The 19,734-nt window shown below is 37.0% G+C and overlaps 1 protein-coding gene across 1 annotated transcript in view; it reads right to left on the bottom strand.

The window, feature by feature from the left end:
- Positions 1–19,734, bottom strand: part of HNRNPLL (heterogeneous nuclear ribonucleoprotein L like) — a 59,598-nt gene that overhangs the window by 9,750 nt on the left and 30,114 nt on the right. The window contains exons 4-7 of the mRNA XM_043984195.1: positions 14,805–14,890; positions 12,053–12,149; positions 11,893–11,965; positions 8,180–8,251 (exon numbers count right to left, since the gene is read on the bottom strand). Coding sequence (XP_043840130.1) covers positions 8,180–8,251; positions 11,893–11,965; positions 12,053–12,149; positions 14,805–14,890 — 328 coding nt within the window. The remainder of the gene's footprint in view (positions 1–8,179; positions 8,252–11,892; positions 11,966–12,052; positions 12,150–14,804; positions 14,891–19,734) is intronic.

Below are 19,734 nucleotides of genomic sequence, written 5' to 3'. Positions count from 1 at the left end.
AATGGGGAAGCAGCATTTCAAAGTTCAGCCCTACTGGAAAGCCTAAGATATTTGATGCAATTCAAGACAAACCTTTAAGCATTATATTAAGCATTATGTTAGTGTTTGACGTGACACAAAGTTTGGCTAGGACAAAAGCCCTTACCCTCATGGACTTTATTGCTTAGTAGGGATAGCTCCCTACTAAGAGAAAAATATGAATGTATCAGATTAGTAAAGACTTGGAAACAAAATGCTAGGTGAGGTAGATTCAGGGTCTGGGGAGAAGGAAAGGGAGAGAGAGAGGAAGAAGGAAAAGTTTCATGGAAAGGGGCATGGAGAGTAGAATTATAAATAGAGAAAGAGGCAAAAAAAGAGAACATTCTATGAAATACAAAAACATGGGCAAAGGAATGAAGGCAGGAAACTGCAAAGTGTAGTATGGGGAAAGGTCGTCATATATAGAGGAAGGCAATATGAAATAAGTCTGAAAAGAGAGATGAAACCAGACTTTAGAGGGTCCATAAATGCTAGGGTATAGAGTTTAGATGTTTCTCAATAGGTGGGCATGAGGAAGCATGATGAAACAGAACTACTGCTGGATTTGGACACTAGGTCCCAATATCATTATTACTATTTACTATGTGACCCTAAGTCACTTAACTTGCTTAGGTACTAATTTTCTCCTGTTCTAAATTCTATGAATCTAAAGAAATTCATATGGCTATACAGGCGTAACTCTCCAATGAACTCAGACATATAAACACATACTAAAGATAGAAGCAAGGTCATATATAATCAAGGATGGAATACAAGAGAGACATAATCCCATAAGAAAATATACAGGAAAACCAACCCCAGAATTCACACAGCTTATGAAAAAAATACTAAAGGGCAACAAAAGGCTTTTGAGACTAAAATGATATGCCCACTACCTGGGGTAGATGGGGCAAAGTTAACGGATGTCAAAGTGCTTCTGTTTTATTTTAAATGGTCAACAACTGTCAGACTGAAAAGTATAAAGCAAAAATGGTTGAGAGTAAATTAAAAGTCAGTTAAGACAATATGATAACAATGACAATACTGCCTAAATTATTTACTTATTCAGTGTCATACCAAACTACCAAAAGATTATTTAAAGAGACAGAAAAAAATAGCAAAATTCATCTGGAGGTACAAAAAGGTCAAGAATATCACGGGAAATGAAGAAAAGTAGAAATGAAGAAGGCCTAACAGTTTTAGATCTCAAACTATATAACAAAGTAGTAATCTTCAAAAATGATTGGTACAAATAAAACCTATTTTCAAATTGTTCAGCCACTGCCCCCCCCAAAAAAAAGATGGGTATCAGTTAAGAATCAGAGAAACCAGTGTAATATACAGATTCAAACAAACACAAGAGGTCTTGTATTTGATAAATCCAAAGACCTACTAGAACAAGAACTCAATATAAGACAAAAAGTGCTCAGAAAACTGGAAAGAAATCTGAGAGAAATCAGAAGAAATGAGGTCCAGACCAATATCTCACACCATATACCAAGATGAGCTCCAAATGGATACAGGACCAAAACATAAAGGGTATCATAAATTAAAGGAGCAAGGAAGAAATTTACCTTTCACATCTATGGAGAGGGGAAGAGTTCATAACCAAATAAACAATAGAGAAGATCAGAGAAGATAAAATGGACATTTCTGATTACATAAAATTAAAAACGTTTTGCACAAGCAAAAATAATACAGGTTTCTGAAAGGACGCAGGTTAACTAGGAGAAAAAAATCTGTGGAAAGTTTCTCTGAAAAAGGTCTTGTTTCCAAGATATTTAAGGAATTGATTCAAATTAATAAGAGTAAATGCCATTCTCCAACTGATAAGAGTCAAAGAATGTGAACAAGCAGTTTTTAAAGAAATCTAACCTATGGAAAGCATATGAAAAGCAATGCTCCAAATTACTAATAATTAAATAAATGCAAATTAAAGCAACTCTGAGGTTCCACCACATATCCATTAGATTAGCAAAGCTGTCAGAAAGAAAATGGCAAATGCTAGAGAGACTGTTCAAAAACAGGCACATGAATGCACTGCTGGTACAGCTGTGAACTGGTCCGGCCATTTGGAACTATGCTCAAAAAGCTATTAAAGTGTGCATGCCCTTTGAGCCAGAACAATACCACTACTAAGTCTATGCTCCAAGAAAATTAAAGAGGAAAAGACCCAGATGGATGAAAATATTTACAGCAGCTCTTTTTGTAATGGCAAAGAACTGGAAACTAAGTGGGTGCCCATGAATTGGGAGGGAATGGCTTAACAAATTATAGTATATGAATGAAACAGATTATCATCGTACTGTAAGAAATTATGAAAGAGTTTCAGAGAATTTGGGAAAGCTTATGTAAATTGAAGCATGGTGAAGTGAGCAGAAACAGAACAATTTATACAATGGCAACAACTCTGACCAATACAATGATCAATCCAATTCCAGAGGACCAATGATGAAGCATACCAGTCATGCTAGTTCAGTCTCCTGACTGAAAGGTAATAGAGTCATAATGCAGAATGAGACATTATAATGGAAATGACCAGTGCAAGAATTTTTTGATTGACTCTGTATATCTGTTACATGGGCCTTTTTTTTTAAATCATGAGACACAGAAGACAATGAAAATAAATTTTTGTTTAATGAAAATAAAATTTTCTTAAAAAATATCCAAGGGAGAAAAAAGTTGCATAATAAACTAGTAGTACTCCAATTTTTCCCTAGCTACTGATTGGTTCCTTACTATTTATAAACATACTTGGGTCTCCTGTACCCAAAAAAATCTTTCCTTGACCCAGCTGTCCCCTCAAATTATCATCCTATAACACTGCTCATTTCATAGCAAAACAGAAAACTACCTACATTTGTGACTTCCACTTCCTCTCTTCTCATTTCTCAACCCTCCACAATAGAGCTTCCAGCCTCATCACTCAACTGAAACTTCTCTCCAAAGTCACCAATGATATCTTCACTGACATATGTTATGGCCTCTTCTTAATCCTTCTTAACTATTGTGCTTCATTTGACACTAGGACCACACTCTCATTCTAGATACACTCATCCTCACTGGTTTTTGCTCTCTCGGTTCTCTCCTACCTTTCTGATTGCTCTTTTTCCTCTGCTAAATCTTCGTTCATATGCCACTTCCAATGAGCATACCCCAGGACTCCTGTCCAAGCTCCCTACTCCTGTCTCTTTAAACTTGGTGATCTTATCGGATCCCATGGAGTCAATGATCACTTTTGTGCAGATTCCTCCCAAATTTGTAGATCTAGACCGAGTCTCTCTTCTAGCATCCAATTCCACGTCAGCAGTTGCCTACTAGATATTTCTATTAGAATGACAGATTCCACATATCTAAAATGAAGCTCATCTTCTCCTGCCACCTCTCTACTCTTACCCTCCCCCCCTTTTCCAACTTCCCTATTTCTCTTTAGGGCACCAATGTCCTTCCAGCCACACAAGTTTGCGACCTAGCAATCTTCAACTCAAAAGACTGTAGATTTAGAGCTCGAGGGGACCCTCAGAAGTCATTCAGTCCAATCTTTCATTTTATGTATTAAGCACCTGAGGCCCAGGGAAGTTAGGTGACTTGCCCAATGTCTCACAGGTAAGCAGCAAAGTCAAATTTGAGTCTTCTGACTACAAATGCAGCCTTCTTTGCACAGTACCTCGCTGCCTCCTCCCACACCCCCTCGACTGCCAAGTCCTGCAGACTCTGCCTCCACAACAATAGCTGAATCCATGGCTTCCTCTGTACTCACTCATAGCACCACCCGACCTCAAAAGCGCTCAAAACTTGTAATTTGGACTCGGGCAATAATCTTATAATATATCTCCCTGTATCCTGTCTCTCCCTCTTCTTCCTAGGCTTGAGAGCTGCCAAAGTGATTTTCCTAAAGCACAAGTCTAAGCGTGTCATTCCCCTCCTCAATAAACTCAAGTGATTCCCTATGGCCTTTAGAAAAAGGTACAAACTCCTTCATTTTGTTATTAAAAGTCCTTCTCAATCTAGCTCCAACCAACCTTTCCAGACTTATTGTGCCTTTTTTAATTCCCTTCACACATGGGAGAATTCAGTCAAACTGTCCTTCTTCCTGTTTTTCTCACTAGTCTGCATGCCTTTGTAGAGGCTTTTCCCCATTCTTGGAATGTAGGCCTTCCTCATTCCTACTTTCCTTCAAAACTCAGATCCAATATGACCTTCCATATAAAACCTTTCCTGATCCCCCCAGCTGCTAAGAGCTCCCACTGCAAAACAGCCTCATATACTCATATACCTGTATGTGTCTCCCTTGATAAGCTGTATGATCGAGGGAAGGAACTGTTTCGTTTTTATCTTTGGATTTCTAAGCCATGTGTTCTTAACCATTTTTGTGTTAAGGACACTTAGGTAGTAATCTGATGAAATCTATGGATCCCCTTCTCAGAATGATGTTGTTAAATGCATAAAACGTTCAAGGTTACAAAGGAAAGAAAATATATTGATACAGTTATCAAAATATTGAAAGTTTCAAGGTTCATGGCACCCAGGTTAACAGGACAGTGTTTGGAATACAAGAGGGGCTTAGTCAATGCTTGCTGACTGAACAAGAAACCAAGAGTTCAAGTAACCTAGTCCCAGATGAATTATACTACAGTTACTAAAATAACTTCCAGATATGACTGATAAACTAGGGTCATTTATCCTTGAGGAGTCCTAGAAAATGACAAAAATGCCACAGTATTTTAAATAGGTAGATGTTTGAATTTTCAAAAGGAAGAGGATGAAGACACTAAAATCTTATGCCAATGAACTTGACCTTCATCACTAGGAAAATCCCAGATTTGATTATGAAACAGATGGCTCATGAAAACTTGAATAGTGATAATTAAGAGCTAGCATGAGTTCAGCTTATAAGAACATGTTATGCCAAAATAACCTCATTTCCTTTTTAAATAGACTTGCTAACTAGCTTGATAGTTCAGGGGAATGTTATAGACACAGAATACCCGGATTTTTAGCCAGGCTTTTGACAAAGTCTCTTACTATAGCCTTGTGGATAATGCACACAGAGAAAAGTGCACTGAATAGTACAGTATGGTGGATTCATCCAGCAGCTAGCAGAGTGTCTTTTACATAAATCATTTAATAGGTGTTTTTTGTGTGGCTGTCGAACTCATTATTGAATTACTAAAACCAAAGAATGTTGATTAATGGATGGATGTTAACCTGGAAGGATTTTTTTTTAGTGGTAGAGAATTCCTGTTCTTGGGCTTGGAGAAAAACATATATGGTACACTTATCAAATTTAAAGATTTGACAAAGAAAGTAAAGTGAGGAAAGAAAGAGTTAAGAAATGGAACTATTAAATTGGATGACTGAAATCAGGATGCAAAAAGTTTAGCTGGCTGTTACAGTGGGTCCAGTCTAACAAGATGAAATTTAACTGGCATAAATAAAAAATCTTGCATTCAGATTAAAAAAAAATCAACTATATATGAAGTATAAATTGGGGCAGAGGCACAGGTCAGGAAAAAGACTCAGGTTAACTAGCTCAATGAGCTAAGCATTACATAGTTATCCAAAAAGACAGTGCAATCACAGGTAGAACTAAGAGAAGTATAGTATCCAAACTACATCTGGAGAATCACGTTAGAATTTCACATTTTAAGAAACATATTAGCAAACTGGGGCATGTGATGAGAAACGTAACCAGGAAAGTGATGGGACAGGAAACCTTATCATTGGAAATGTTCCTAGCAAAAGTAGAATGATTATGGTTGACATTTATATAGTTATTTAAGGCTTATTAAGAACTTAATATACATTATCTCATTTGATCCTCAAAATAAACCTGTGGATAAAGCACAAACTATTAAGTGTAGAGCAGCTAGGTGGTGCAGTGGATATGGCACTGGCCCTGGAGTCAGGACGACCTGAGTTCAAATCCAGGCTCAGACACTTGACGTGTACTAGCTGTGTAACCCTAAACAAGTCGCTTAACCCCAAATGCCTTGCAAGTATTAAAAAAAAAATTTAAATAAAACTATTAAGTGTCTGAGGCAAAATCTGAACCTAGGTCTTCCTGACCCCATGTCCAGAATTCTACATCTATTTTGCTATATTGCATAGATGCCTAAATGATAACTTATTGTGGATTTCATAAAAGGGATTCACAATAACATCAGGAAAGTATTTTTGCTAAAAACTGAAAAGTACTTAAATAATGTAGTAATTTCAGATGCCAATTTGTATAATCTCAATAAAACATTTAATCAAAAGCATTCTTCACTTCCTGCTGGCAAGAACAGCAGTCAGCTACTTATGATATAGCCCCTCCCTGACAAACACTCAATCCTTCCTAACTGTATCACCTGAAGTTTTCTAGTGTCAAAAATGCTGATAGAAGAATAACCTTCTGAAGGACAGTCATAATCATTCAAACCAGATGAGATTTTGCCTACTATGAGAGGCAGCATAACATAATGAAAGACTACTAGCTTTGGAGTCAGACAACCCAGGTTCAAATCCTGCCTGTCACTCTCTTTTATATTAGGGAAGTCAATTTCCTCACCTATAAAATGAGAGGTCGTACTAAATTAAATGGCCTTGAAGGCCCCTTCCAGTTCTAAATCTATCATCCTAAAAGTTTTTTTAAAAGTCTGTATCATGGGAGCAGCTAGGTGGTGCAGTGGATAGAGCACCGGCCCTGGAGTCAGGAGGACCTGAGTTCAAATCAGGCCTCAGACACTTGACACTTACTACCTGTGTGACCTTGGGCAAGTCACTTAACCCTCATTGCTCCATCCCCCCAAAAAAGTCTATATCATGAAACCATACCACAAAATACACATAATAAAATTTCTAAGTCCCAATTAAAAGCCCATTTATTTCAAGGGATGTTGGCATGTTATTTAACACTACAAAAGAATACAGACAACTTCTTAGGAGTCCATTATAATATGGGACCTGTATAAACAAACATTAAGAGAAAATTAACAATGATATTACCTTCAATACTGGGAGTGGGAGGTAGGGTTGGAGGAGTTGTTTGATCTGTGGATTTCACTGACATAGGGAACTTCCAGTGAAAGAACCCTCTCTACCACTGCAGATAAGCTAGCTACCCCTGTGCAATTTATAGGCTTGATAAGTTGGTTGCCTATGTCACTGAACATCAATACAGTTATGCCTTCCACAAGGTGGAGATTAAGGGCACAGTGCCTCTGCATTCTGGAAAATCCAGGTAAAATTCCCTTCATACCATAGGGAAAAGACTGAATTTTTTTTTCTTTTATGGGATTGTCTACAGTACCTTATTATAAAATTTGGGTTAAGTGTTTGGTCATTGGTTTTATGTCATCTGTTAGCCTTCATGTATTGTCTGCAACTTCCGCAAAACTCCCCCAAAATTCCCATTTAACTTATGCTAACCTGAGATAGACTGAAACCATGATGGGAAAAGTTGTATTGTGGAAGGGATAACTGTATTTAAGGATGACCTACTATGTTCAAGGCCCTGCAATAGGTGCTGGGGAGCACGAAGACTAAAATAGCCCTTACTCTTAAGGTACTTACTTCTATCAGAGAAAACAATATGTACATTTATAAGCATATACTGAATAAATAAAGAGAGGTTAAATGACTTGCCCAGGGTCAAAAGATCAATGTATGTTAGAGGCAGGACTTGAATCCAGGTCATCCCAACTCCAAGATCAGTTCTCTGTCCATTATACCACATGGCCTCTCTTACATTTAAAGGAGACCAAACACAAACACCTGCATGGATGCACACACACACACACACACACACACACACACACACACACACACACACGCTTGCACGCGTGCTCTCTCTCTCTCTCTCTCCCCCTTTCCCTCTCCCTCTGCCTCACCCTCACCCTGCACCAGACACAGAACATTCTTTTAAAAAAAATATATCGGGGGCAGCTAGGTGGCACAGTGGATAGAGCACCAGCCCTGGAGTCAGGAGGCCCTGAGTTCAAATCCAGTCTCAGAAACTTGACACTTACAAGCTGTGTGACCTTGGGAAAGTCACTCAACCCCAATTGCCTCACCAAATTTTATACACATACACATACATACACATATACATGTATACACACACACATAACAGTTCTCAATTTCTTCTACTACATTCCTTCTGCTTTCATTAACTTACCATATCCATCATGCCTAAAGGACGAAGGATGTTCTCCCAAAATGGCTTGCCTCTGACGACCCTTTCCTCTATCTAACACAGAAGTAGAAAAGTGGTTTTAACAATGTGGACCTGTGCACTTGATAGCGTTTTCATACCGGACACATAGTATTACAATTCAAAGAAAGAAGTTTGATTCCTGGTTAACTTTTTTAAACCATTCATATCCAATTTAAACACAAATCATATCTGTTTAACACCAAAAGTTTAGATAAATAATTTTTCTAACAAAATCCACTTAACTTGAAAAAATCTTTTGGCCAATAGCAGATACAAAACACTTTAGAATTTAAGGGAAGGCTGGATAATTTTCAGAAAGTGCAAAAGTACACCATGCTAAAGGTTAACATCATACAGGGTTTACCAATGTATGTCTTTAAAACAAGCTGTAAGTGCAGGACTTTTGAAAGACAGTACCTGAATCATACTATTAGCTTCAACAGCAACACATTTTCAAAGTGGGCTTCTTTCAAGAAGTTTCAGCATAAGCCAACAACAACCTGTATTACATGGTTTCACAATCAGTAAACAGAGAGTATTTTATATGTACATATACATATTTACAAACACCTACTGATTTATGAGAATGCTGAAAATTGCACATTCCTAGCCCATATGGTACCATGAGTTAGTATTTCAACTATAACCAAAAGTCAGTTTCTACTGACTTTAACAATAGGAAATACCTTGAACAACCCCCAGTTTAAATATACCAAGATAAAGCTAACCAAGGGGTCAACATTATTGGATGAGAGCAATAAAACACTCTCAAAGCATTTTTACTAAACTACAGAGAAACTATATCAGATTTCCCAAACTTAACCAGAATCATTAAAGTAAAACCTGATTCTAAAATTTTCAGGAACATTTGCTTAGTTTTTTTAAAAAACCTCATTATACAATTTTCAGAAGATCTGCTGACCAAATAAAGATACAGTGATCAGTGTGATTCAATTCAAATATTTAAATCTTTAACTAGGTATTGGGTTTTTACCAGTATAATCCCTGGTATACTTTGAACAAATGAGTTCCATGGGAGATGAGAAAAACTCAATCTTCAAGTTTGGAAAGCTATCTTCTTCTCTCCCCTGCCCCCAATCTAGTGGAAGTTTAACATATTATTATATTATTAGTAAAATTATAGCTAGCACCTGGATAATTCAATTCTAATAATGTCAAAAGTGGCAATGGGGAGGACTGGAAGTTAAGTAAACTGAATTAACCTAGTCTTAGCACTGACTATTTGACTATGCAATCGTGGGCAAGTTACTTAACCACTCTATTCCTCTGTTACCTCATATATTAAATGAGGAATTGGATTAGATGATTCTCTGTATTTGAGATATAATTATTTGTGGACTTCTCACATAATTATGAGCAATTCCATGACTATACTTAAAACAGGACAAAAGGTGGGAAAGTATATAGCAAAAAAAAAAAAATCAGGGAAAATGTTTCTAAAAACTTAGTAAGGATTTAAAAGGATACAGAAAAAAAGAAATAAGGAAACTATTAATGGGCTATTTCTTTTGCAGAGAAATTCAAATAAGGTTTTTTTAAAAGAGCAACAGCTAAAACAGTTCCAGGGCCTATTATACAAGATAAAAACAATGAAGAAAAATAAATTACCAAATTATTTATAAATATAGAGCTACAAAGTCAAAATAAAGAAATTTCTCTTTCGAAGAATAACTACAACCCTTTTTTCTCATTTCTCTCAGCTAGATTAGCAAGGCAATATTTAAATATCTAACTTAAACAATTAAAGTGAAGTAAAAATAATATTTTAATGCTTATACTTCAATGGATCCCATGATTAATTCATGGGTAATTTAGGCAACTGCATATAAACAAAAGATCTGGTTAATAATCATAAAGGGTTGGAAATGCCATGTTATGCAAATTTATACTCTTAAATGAATAATAATAATAAACAAACTCTGAAAACTAGCATAAATAAGAGGTTTCTCATCAACCACTCATCCCAATATTTGCATTAATAAGAATTTTTCAGTCATTTATTTACACATGCCAAAACCTATGCTTAGTAGGAAAACATGGGATTCAGCCAAAGCTGAGTAACAAAACTATTTATAACCCCATGAACATACAAATTAAGATTCTAGATATTAAAGTTAAGGGTCAATTGTCATTCAAAGGGCCAAAAACAATAAATAAATGGATAAATGATTATCTAATCTTCTTTGCTAGTCTATGCCTTTTAGTACCTACTACCCAACATGGTTAGGATATCATAATAGAATCTGCTTCTTTTTTTTTAACTTTGTAGATTTACAAAAATAAATTTTCAAAATCTAGTTCAAATGCTCACATCTAGGTAAGAGCTAGCCAATACTGTAGCCCCCTTGTTAGCCTTTTACAAGATGCACATTTTAATTTGTATATTCCAGCATTACCACAGTTATTTTGACAGTTTTATTAATCAAATCTATATTGATGAAATCCAGCATTTCTATAAAATAGCTGAATATGCATCTCAAACGAATTAAAGCCTTTGTTTTCATATTTATCTAAAGTTTAAATATATTCTACCTTAAATAGACATGATGGTTTCAACTTCTTAAATTTCTAAAAAACACACAAATTATACATAAGTAATGTCTACTAAGAATTGTTACAGAAAGTGACAATTTTTATGAACAGCCACTTTACAAAATGCAATCTACAAAGCAAGTTGTCTTTTTTCTTTTACAATGATGCATATTTTTAATTACTGTGAGAATAAATCCTTGTTCAATGTCCACAGTTAAGATTATGCCAGTAAAAGTAATTTAATTGCACCAAATGGGCACCTCCCTATTCCTTTTGCCTTTAATATACCTGTGTGGACTCCTTAAGTATTATCCACCCCTTTCCCAGCCCAAGGCCTTTGGGTAAATTAATCCTGATCATTAGCTACATAACAATTTTAATCTAAACTGTAAAGAACTAATTACAGTAATGTGCAAAATTATTTACAACATTGTAGATAAACTCTGCATTTTATAGACTTTCCTTTAATGAAATGTTAAGTTCTACAACTGCAATCTTAAGGGAGATTAGACCAATATACATACAATTGAATAAATGGGCACAGTCTATCATGGTGTTCATCCCATGCAAGTCTGAAGTACTGTTAAGTGTCCTCCTTTAAAAACTGGTGGTGGTGGTGCATGCAGTATGCAGTCAAGGTGAATTGCAAGTCTGAGTTTTTTTCAGAGGGCTTTTTGCTGATGCCGATGTTGTGCATGATGAAGTGTAGAGTCAGCCTGCTGGAGTCCTCTATCCTTCTTAATGCCTTGTCCAGCTGGGGGGGAAAGTCCTTTCCATAGAGAAGCAGTGTGCAAGTTTGTAGTTTGTAAGGAATATTCTGAATCAGTTTCCTCTCCTCCAAAGAGTGAGAGCTGCTTGGAGAAATGCAAGTCCTGGAACTGCGGGCGTGCCTGCATGTGGGGGCTCCTTGTTGAACTACATGATAGCTCAGTACACACCAGGAGGGGGCGCTAATGTTCAATGTTAATTTCTCCAGGATTACATGATGGCCTTTTGAAACAATGCATTCATCAACAAGACCTCATTTGAACTAACTATAGTTCATTGCAAGAAAAAGAAAACTAACTGCATATACAAATGCCAGCATACAGATGTACATTTTATAATACAAAAATACCTACCTCGCCTTCCCAAGTATGGTTTAGTGTAGTCCCAACTGTCATTGTCGTTCCTAATAACATTTAGACGAGTAGGCTGTTGAGATTAAATGACAGTAAGTCAAAAGCATGAGGCTAAAACATAAATACTGCTTTTAAGGAATTATAACTAAAAGATACATACCCTTGCATATTCAATTTTTAGTGTACAACATCCGGCATATATATCTGCTCCATTGAGTGCTGCTTTAGCTTTCTGGGCACAAAGAACTGATTCAAACATAAGTGTTGTTAAGAAAAAATTGTTCCAAGATATATTTATTTATTCTCCTTTCTTGGAAAAAGGCTCAACAGAATCTAAAATCTCTTACACATATGGAAGTGTTTCACTAAGCAAAAGTGAAAAGATTTAAAAAGAAGTTTCTGTTGTTGTTTTTTAACTACGGGTTCCCAAAATGCAAAGGAGGAAACCTAATTTCCCATCTATTCTTCTAATTCCAATTTTAGACAACAACAATCAAAATCATCAACAAAAGTATTTATAGAATTGTATGGAGATATAAGAAGAATTACAAAGATAAAACCTATAACTAATTTAAAGTTCCTAAAATCTTATTAGAATATGTAAAGCATGGTTTCCTTTTTTTGTTTGTTTTGGGGGGGGGGTTGCAAGGCAATAAGGGTTAAGTGACTTGCCCAGGGTCACACAGCTAGTAAGTTCCAAGTGTCTGAGGCTGAATTTGAACTCAGGTCCTCCTGAATCCAGGGCCAGTGCTTTATCCACTGCGCCACCTAGCTGCCCCAAAAAGCATGATTTCCTGATAGAAAATACTAAAAGAAAAAAAAAAAGAATTTTTTACAAATATGGATTACAATATGCCTATATAATTCATATTTCAAATATGTATTCCACTCTAGGATTTATGTGCTTCAGTTAAATCCAACAGTCATTTATTAAAGTATCTAGGCACTAAGGATACAAAAATGAAGCAATACACAATCAGTGCCCTCATAAATTGCTATCTAATAAACAGGATAAAATGGGCTTTTCCAACTCTATTTCTTATGAAATACACAGATGAATGCAATACAAATTATAAATACTTAAGAGATCTAAACAAAGTAGTATTAGCAAATTCAAGAAAGGAGATTAATTTGGAGAGGAGAAAAATTAAGTTTATCCTGACTTGGGTCTTTAAGGAAGAGAAGGATCTGAGATCTGAGGATAAAGGGAGAAAGATAAGGTCATTTGGGAAATAGGGAGATGCACAAAGGCAGACACAGAGCCAATGCAAATCAAATTGTGATAAGGTGATTAGGTCAGGATGAGACTTCAAAATGGTGCTCTACTCCATAATATAAAGGGAAGTAATATGAGACAAGGTGCTAAAACAGGTTGGAACAAAATTGTGGTGGACCTTGAGTTTCTAAGCTAAAAAATTCACATCTTACTAGATAAACAACAAAAGCCACTGAAAAATGAGCAGTGGAGTGACATCATTAGTTAGACCTAAACTTTAAAAAGACCTTAGCAGTGGGGTGAAGATTATACTGAAGAAAAATAATTACTAAAGACAGGGAAGTCAGCTAGGAGGTGATTATAAAAGTCTAACCTTGTATAAACTGATATATAGTGAAGTAAGCAGAAACAAGAGAATGTTATACACAATGAGAGAATATTGTTTGATGAAGAACTGTGAATGACTTAACTATTCTCAGCAATACAATGATCCAAGACAATCGCAAAGGACTAATGATGAAACATTTTATCCACTTCCAAAAAAAGAACTGATACTGACTGAACACAGACTGTATGCTATTTTTTACTTTTTCATCCTTCCTTTTAGTCAAGTTTTCTTATACAAAATGTCTAATATGCTAATGTTTTACACAATTTCACATGTATAACCTATGTTGAATTGCTTACCACCTCAGGGAGGGGGGAGAAGAGGGAGGGAAGGAGGAATAAAATTTGGAACTCAAAACTTTAAATAAAAACGTTTATTAACAAAAAAAATTTTAATTTTAATTTTTTTTAAAAGTCTAACAGAATTAATGAAAACCTGAACAAATAATAATCATTTACACTGATACAGAACTTTAAGATTTATGAAGTACTCAACACATACCTTATATCTCACTAGACTGTCACAACAACCCTTGCTTTAATTCCTCTTGCCACAAAGTAGGTTGCACAATAAGTAATGCTGAATACTGGTAGCTTGTTTTCTACTGCTTCCAAAGGCCTTATAATTAAGTTTCTTGAAACTCAAGGGGCAGCTAGGTGGCGCAGTGGATAGAGCACAGGCCCTGGATTCAGGAGGACCTGAGTTCAAATCCAGCCTCAGACATTTAACACTTACTAGCTGTGTGACCCTGGGCAAATCACTTAACCCCAACTGCCTCAAAAAAATTAAAAAAAATAAAAGTAAAAAAAAAAACTCAAGGGGGTACATTATATAAATTATCTAATTATTATAAAAAGAAATTTGCCCTATTAGAACTGGAAAAAATTAAAATTTTAAAATATAACAGCTACATCTAAAGATTACTGTTAGAGGGGGCAGCTAGGTGGTGCAGTGGATAAAGCAGTCGTCCTGGATTCAGGAGGACCTGAGTTCAAATCTGGCCTCAGACACTTGACATGTACCAGCTGTATGACCCTGGGCAAGTCACTTAACCCTCATTGCCCTGCAAAAAAAAAAAATAAAATGAAAAGATAAAATTACTGTTAGAATCTTGTAATTAAGTACCCTGTGTTAAAGTCGCAAAATCTAAAACGTAAGCTTTTTTAAAAAGCATGTTATATGTAAACTTTTCTGAAGTGAAATAGGAAATGTCAAATTGTTTAACAAGTGTTGAAGCAATTAAAACTATGATCAACATCTGGATGAGACACTCATACTTATAAAATACAAATGTAAAATAAAGGATATTCAACCATTGCTTGTATTCCATTTCTCTTGAATATGACAATCCGTTGCACTTTTCCGACAGGATTGCACACTGTATATAAAACATCCTAAGAAGTAAAAAAGTAAAAAACCTTTTAGCAAATGTTTTGGATTTATCCAAATATTCATGCTATAAAATTCAGTTAGATTATTATTACATTAAAAGGAAATTAGTATAGCAGTATCAGAAATAACAATAAAACAATTACTTTAGGGGCAGCCAGGTGGTGCAGTGGATAAAGCACCAGCCCTGAATTCAGAAGGACCTGAGTTCAAACCTGGCCTCAGATACTTGACACTTACTAGCTGTGTGACCCTGGGCAAGTCACTTAACCCTCACTGCCTCTCCAAAAAAAAGGGAGAAAAACAAAACAAAACAATTACTTCTACTGACAAGAAATGAAATGCCAATTTTCTAAACTACAAAAGTATTTTTAAATTTTTACATGACTGATAAACAAAAATGTCTCTAAATACAAACATAACCATGTTTCTTGTCATTCCAAATATCCTCAAGACAGTACATTCAACTAAAAATACTATTAAGAGAAAATGAACAAAGTACAGGGAATAAGAACATGAGATTCAAATGGGTATTTCCCTCAATCAAAATTAAAATAATAAATGTTGGACAGAACAAAATAATGTCAGGTACAGTATGCATTTGTCCACTTATTTCTTCTTCAAAATGTCAACTCTGTGAAGATAAGGCCTGCAAATTATTTGAACAGGTGTATTTAATATACTTCCACGGTTAAGAGAACATCCCTGTTTTGGAGGCAACTAGGTGGTGCAGTGGATAGAGCACCGGCCCTGGATTCAGGAGGACCTGAGTTCCAATCTGACCTCAGACACTTGACACTTATTAGCTGTGTGACCCTGGGCAAGTCACTTAGCCCTCAATGCCCCACAGAAGGGGGGGGTGGGGAACAAATGAACATCCCTGTTTTGAGCTTCAGGTAGATAAGTTCAATTTGTTTTGTTTCATGACTATAGACTCACCTGATAATCCTGGCCAAATGGCCTGCAAACACATGGCCTCTGTAACAAGTGGTGAGAATACACAGAATAATACAAATCTACCATTATTGCTGGAAAAACTTACCAGCACATGTAATAGCATGTCAATAGGGTCACGATATATAAAAGACAGCTCGCATAGGAGTGTGTGTCCAGCATCTTATTTAAAAGAATATCCAAATGTTATTGAGAATAAGTTAGTATTATGATGTGCAGTGATGTTTTATTACTCAGGAAGACAAACTATCAATTGCTTAAGGTATCTACTAACTATACTCCAGAGGCCAACATGTAAGCTAAGGGTATGATGTGTAAGAGTGTGTCTGTGTCCCTCAAGAGTAGGATATGTAGCACTAAACTCATTAGAACTGATTTGTAAACTTGGTAAACAGTGTGCCTGCTGCTATGTCTCTTGGTTTCCTTTGTATGCCTGAGAGCTGTTGAAGCTTTCATCATCACTGTGGGAGATGGTAGCTGGCACTCAAAACCATTTCCTTAATGATAATGAGGTATGGCCTAGCCCCAACCCCTTGTTCAACAATTCAAATCAACCAACATTTATCAAGCACATATTATGTGATAGGCACTAGGGACACAAAGACAAACCCTAACCAGGCCCTGCCTTCCAGAAGCTTATGCGTCATACACAGATTAGTGGAGTGTTTGGGTGAGGGGGAGAACTAAAAACTGGAAGAACTCTAGAAAGGTCCCTTGTAGGGGCTCCTCTGTTAAGCTTTGAAGGGAACCAGAAATTCCAAAAGTTGTAAAAAAGGAAAGAATTCCAGACCTTAGAAACAGCTGTTCAAAGAGCGAGACGGGAGATGATATGTCCTATACAGGAGACAGCAAGCAGCCTGAAGTTATGGAAGGCCAAAAATTAAATGTAAAATATCCTTTCACTTAATTCTGAAGCAACTTTGGGAAAAAAAAAAAACTAATTTGAGCTAAGCTTCTCTTTCCCCACTAGTTTCTCTTTACTTCCAGAAGGAAATCCTTACAGGAAAATAGCAAATCCTTACATGAGAGACAGAGGATCATAGTAGATAGGAATGGGCTTTTCATGTATGTGAAGGAAAACTTAATCAATGTACAAAGTTAAACCGTTCAAATCTTATATTCTTGCTTTTAAGTCAAGTTCCTACGCCACCTGTCTAGCAATCAGAATAGTTCTAGGAAAATTTACTGAAGAAGAAGGGGAGGAGGAGATCTGACACAATGAGAGAAAACCTGTCCCAGATACACCAGAAGAAGAGCAGTGTCTCTGTCATCAGGGAATATTAATCAAATCAGCTGTAGGCAGAGGCTTGAGACTTAACCATTCTTCCTATGACTAGCAAACTATCATCCGCTCAGAATCCCTGAGATTTAGCGAGTCTTTCTGGTCTTCCCTTGCCACCACTCCCTGACTCTAATGCCTCCACAGGTGAGCTCAGCCCTTACCTTTCCCCGTACCCTTTAATAAAAATCTATTCTATTGCTTTAAAACTGCCTTCCTATTAGACACTTTCTTCTCATGACCCTTCCACCCTATTGCAATCATGGAAACCTGGCTCTGAGTCTCTGGCCAACTGGATGTACCTTCTCTCATCTCTTTTGTGCCTCCTCCCCGCTACTGCTAGTGCCTTCCCTCTGAGGTCACTTCCCATTTATACTGCCTCTCTTGTACACACAGAGTTGTTGGCATGCTGTCTCTCCCACTAGAATGTGAGCTCCTTGGGAGCAGGACTCTTTTTTGCCCTTCTTTGTACAATGGCCTGCATGCAGTAAATGGTTATTGAGGATCATTAGGCCAGGAGGAGGACACTCCCCCTACCACTGCCTTTGAGCTCTTTTGAGGTTCAGTTCATCCAGTTCATCTGAGCCTGGTAATCCAGAGCCTTGTGACAGTTATCTACAGGCCCCGGTGTCATTCTGCCTCCTTTCCCAAGGACCTGGCTCACACTTTGAAGAACCTCAGAAGACATCTAGTTCAACCTGCATCTGAACAAGCATCCTCTCCATAATATCCCTGACAAGCAGCTATAAGATTATATCTCCTTTATTCCAAAATTTGCTTATCAAGCTAATGCAATTGGTCCATTAAATTCCATTATAAAAATAAAAAATTATTATTCTGGGAAAAAACCAGAGTAATAATAACATGAACTTGGGGCAGCTAGGTAGCTCAGTGGATAGAGCACCGGCCCTGGATTCAAGAGTACCTAAGTTCAAATCCGGCCTCAGACACTTAACACTTATTAGCTGTGTGACCCTGGGCGAGTCACTTAACCCCAATTGCCTCACTAAAAAATAATAATAATAATAATAACAACATGAACTTCTCTGAATACCTAGATCTTGTTATCCAGAGCTTTTATGAAAACTGATCCATTTCAGAAATGAATTGGGTTTCTTGGGCTTGAAGAGGTATAAAAACGAAGGCCATGTGACCTTTAATAAAGTACTACCACACACTGAAACAAAGGTGAATGGAACCTAAAAAGTATATCTCCAACCAAAATATGACCCTTCCTATCTGAAGATTTCAACATTCATACTTACACTGCTCTCAAATGTCCTTGTTTCCTACTTCATCAGCCTCCTCAAGTTTCATGGTCTGTATCTTTCTTTCACCTCAGTCATATACAGGGATGATCATGCTTCCGATTTCCTCATCACCCCCAGAAACAGAATCTACAACTCAAATTTACCTGACATTGGACAATCTTCCCCAGCCTTTCATTTTTCCCCTGACTCTATCTCCTATCTCCCCCTCTTCTCCCCTTAACCCCTCCTTGGTTTCCCAGGTTATCTTGGAGGAGAGGTTACCTGAGCTGAGCCTTAGAAAGAACTAGGGGCTCCAAAAAGGTGGTGAATGAGGAAGGAGAACATCCCAGACCTCTCTCCTGTGAGTTATAGGCCCATCCCCCCACCAGCCAGAAGCAGGTCTCATTTAACATACTCCATACTTAAGTACTTTTATTCATGCACGCGCACCCCCCCCTCCCCAGTTGTATACACTCTTCATCCTAACTTCCCTACTTCAACTCAAAACACTACCATCCCTATAGTCAGTCAAGCAAGCAGTCATTAAGCACTTAACATCTAGCACTGTGTTAAGGATACAAAGATTAAATAAAGGCAACCCCTAACCTCCAAGAGTTTGCATTCTAATAGAAGAGGCAACACAGAAATAAACTGACATACACAAGATACATTCAAAGTCAATACAAGGCAGCCCTGACAGCCCTGAACACCAGCAAAGTGTCTTTTCAGGTAAGTCTTGAATGAAGCCAGGGATTCTAAGAGGCAGAGACAAGGATGAAGGGCACACTAGGCATGGGAGATAGGGAAAAGGTATGACGGATGGAAGATGAAGCAATTTATATGAGGAACAAAAAATAAGCTCAATACAGTTGGACCATAAAGTACAGGTAAGAAGATTGAAAAGACAGAAAAGAGTAAAGCTGCAAAGACCTTTAAATGCCAAAGGAGTTTTATTTTATTTCAGAGGTAATTGGAAACCACTAGCATTTCTGTGTAAGCTGATGACATGGTCAGACTTGGACTTGAAGAAAATCAATTTGGCAGCTCGCTAAAGGATGGTTTGGAGTAGGAAGGCTAATGCTGTAATCCAGATGAGAAGTAATGAGGGTCTAAACTAGGGTGGTAACTGACTATGTGAGTGCAGAGAAGGGAATGTGTGACAGAAGTCTTCTGGAGGTAGAAATGACAAGATTTGTCAAGTGATGGGATGTGTGGGATGAGTGAAAATAAAGAACTGAGAAAGACAATGAAGTCATGAACCTGGATAACTGGAAGAATGCTGGTGCTCTTTAACAGTAACAGCAAAATTCAAAAGAAGAGTGGAGAAATGATGAAATCTATTTTGGACATGCTGAATTTTATATGC

Source organism: Dromiciops gliroides, chromosome 2, assembly GCF_019393635.1.
Source record: "Dromiciops gliroides isolate mDroGli1 chromosome 2, mDroGli1.pri, whole genome shotgun sequence".
NCBI classification, from domain to species: Eukaryota; Metazoa; Chordata; class Mammalia; order Microbiotheria; family Microbiotheriidae; genus Dromiciops; species Dromiciops gliroides.
This window is presented reverse-complemented; position numbering and strand designations above follow the sequence as displayed.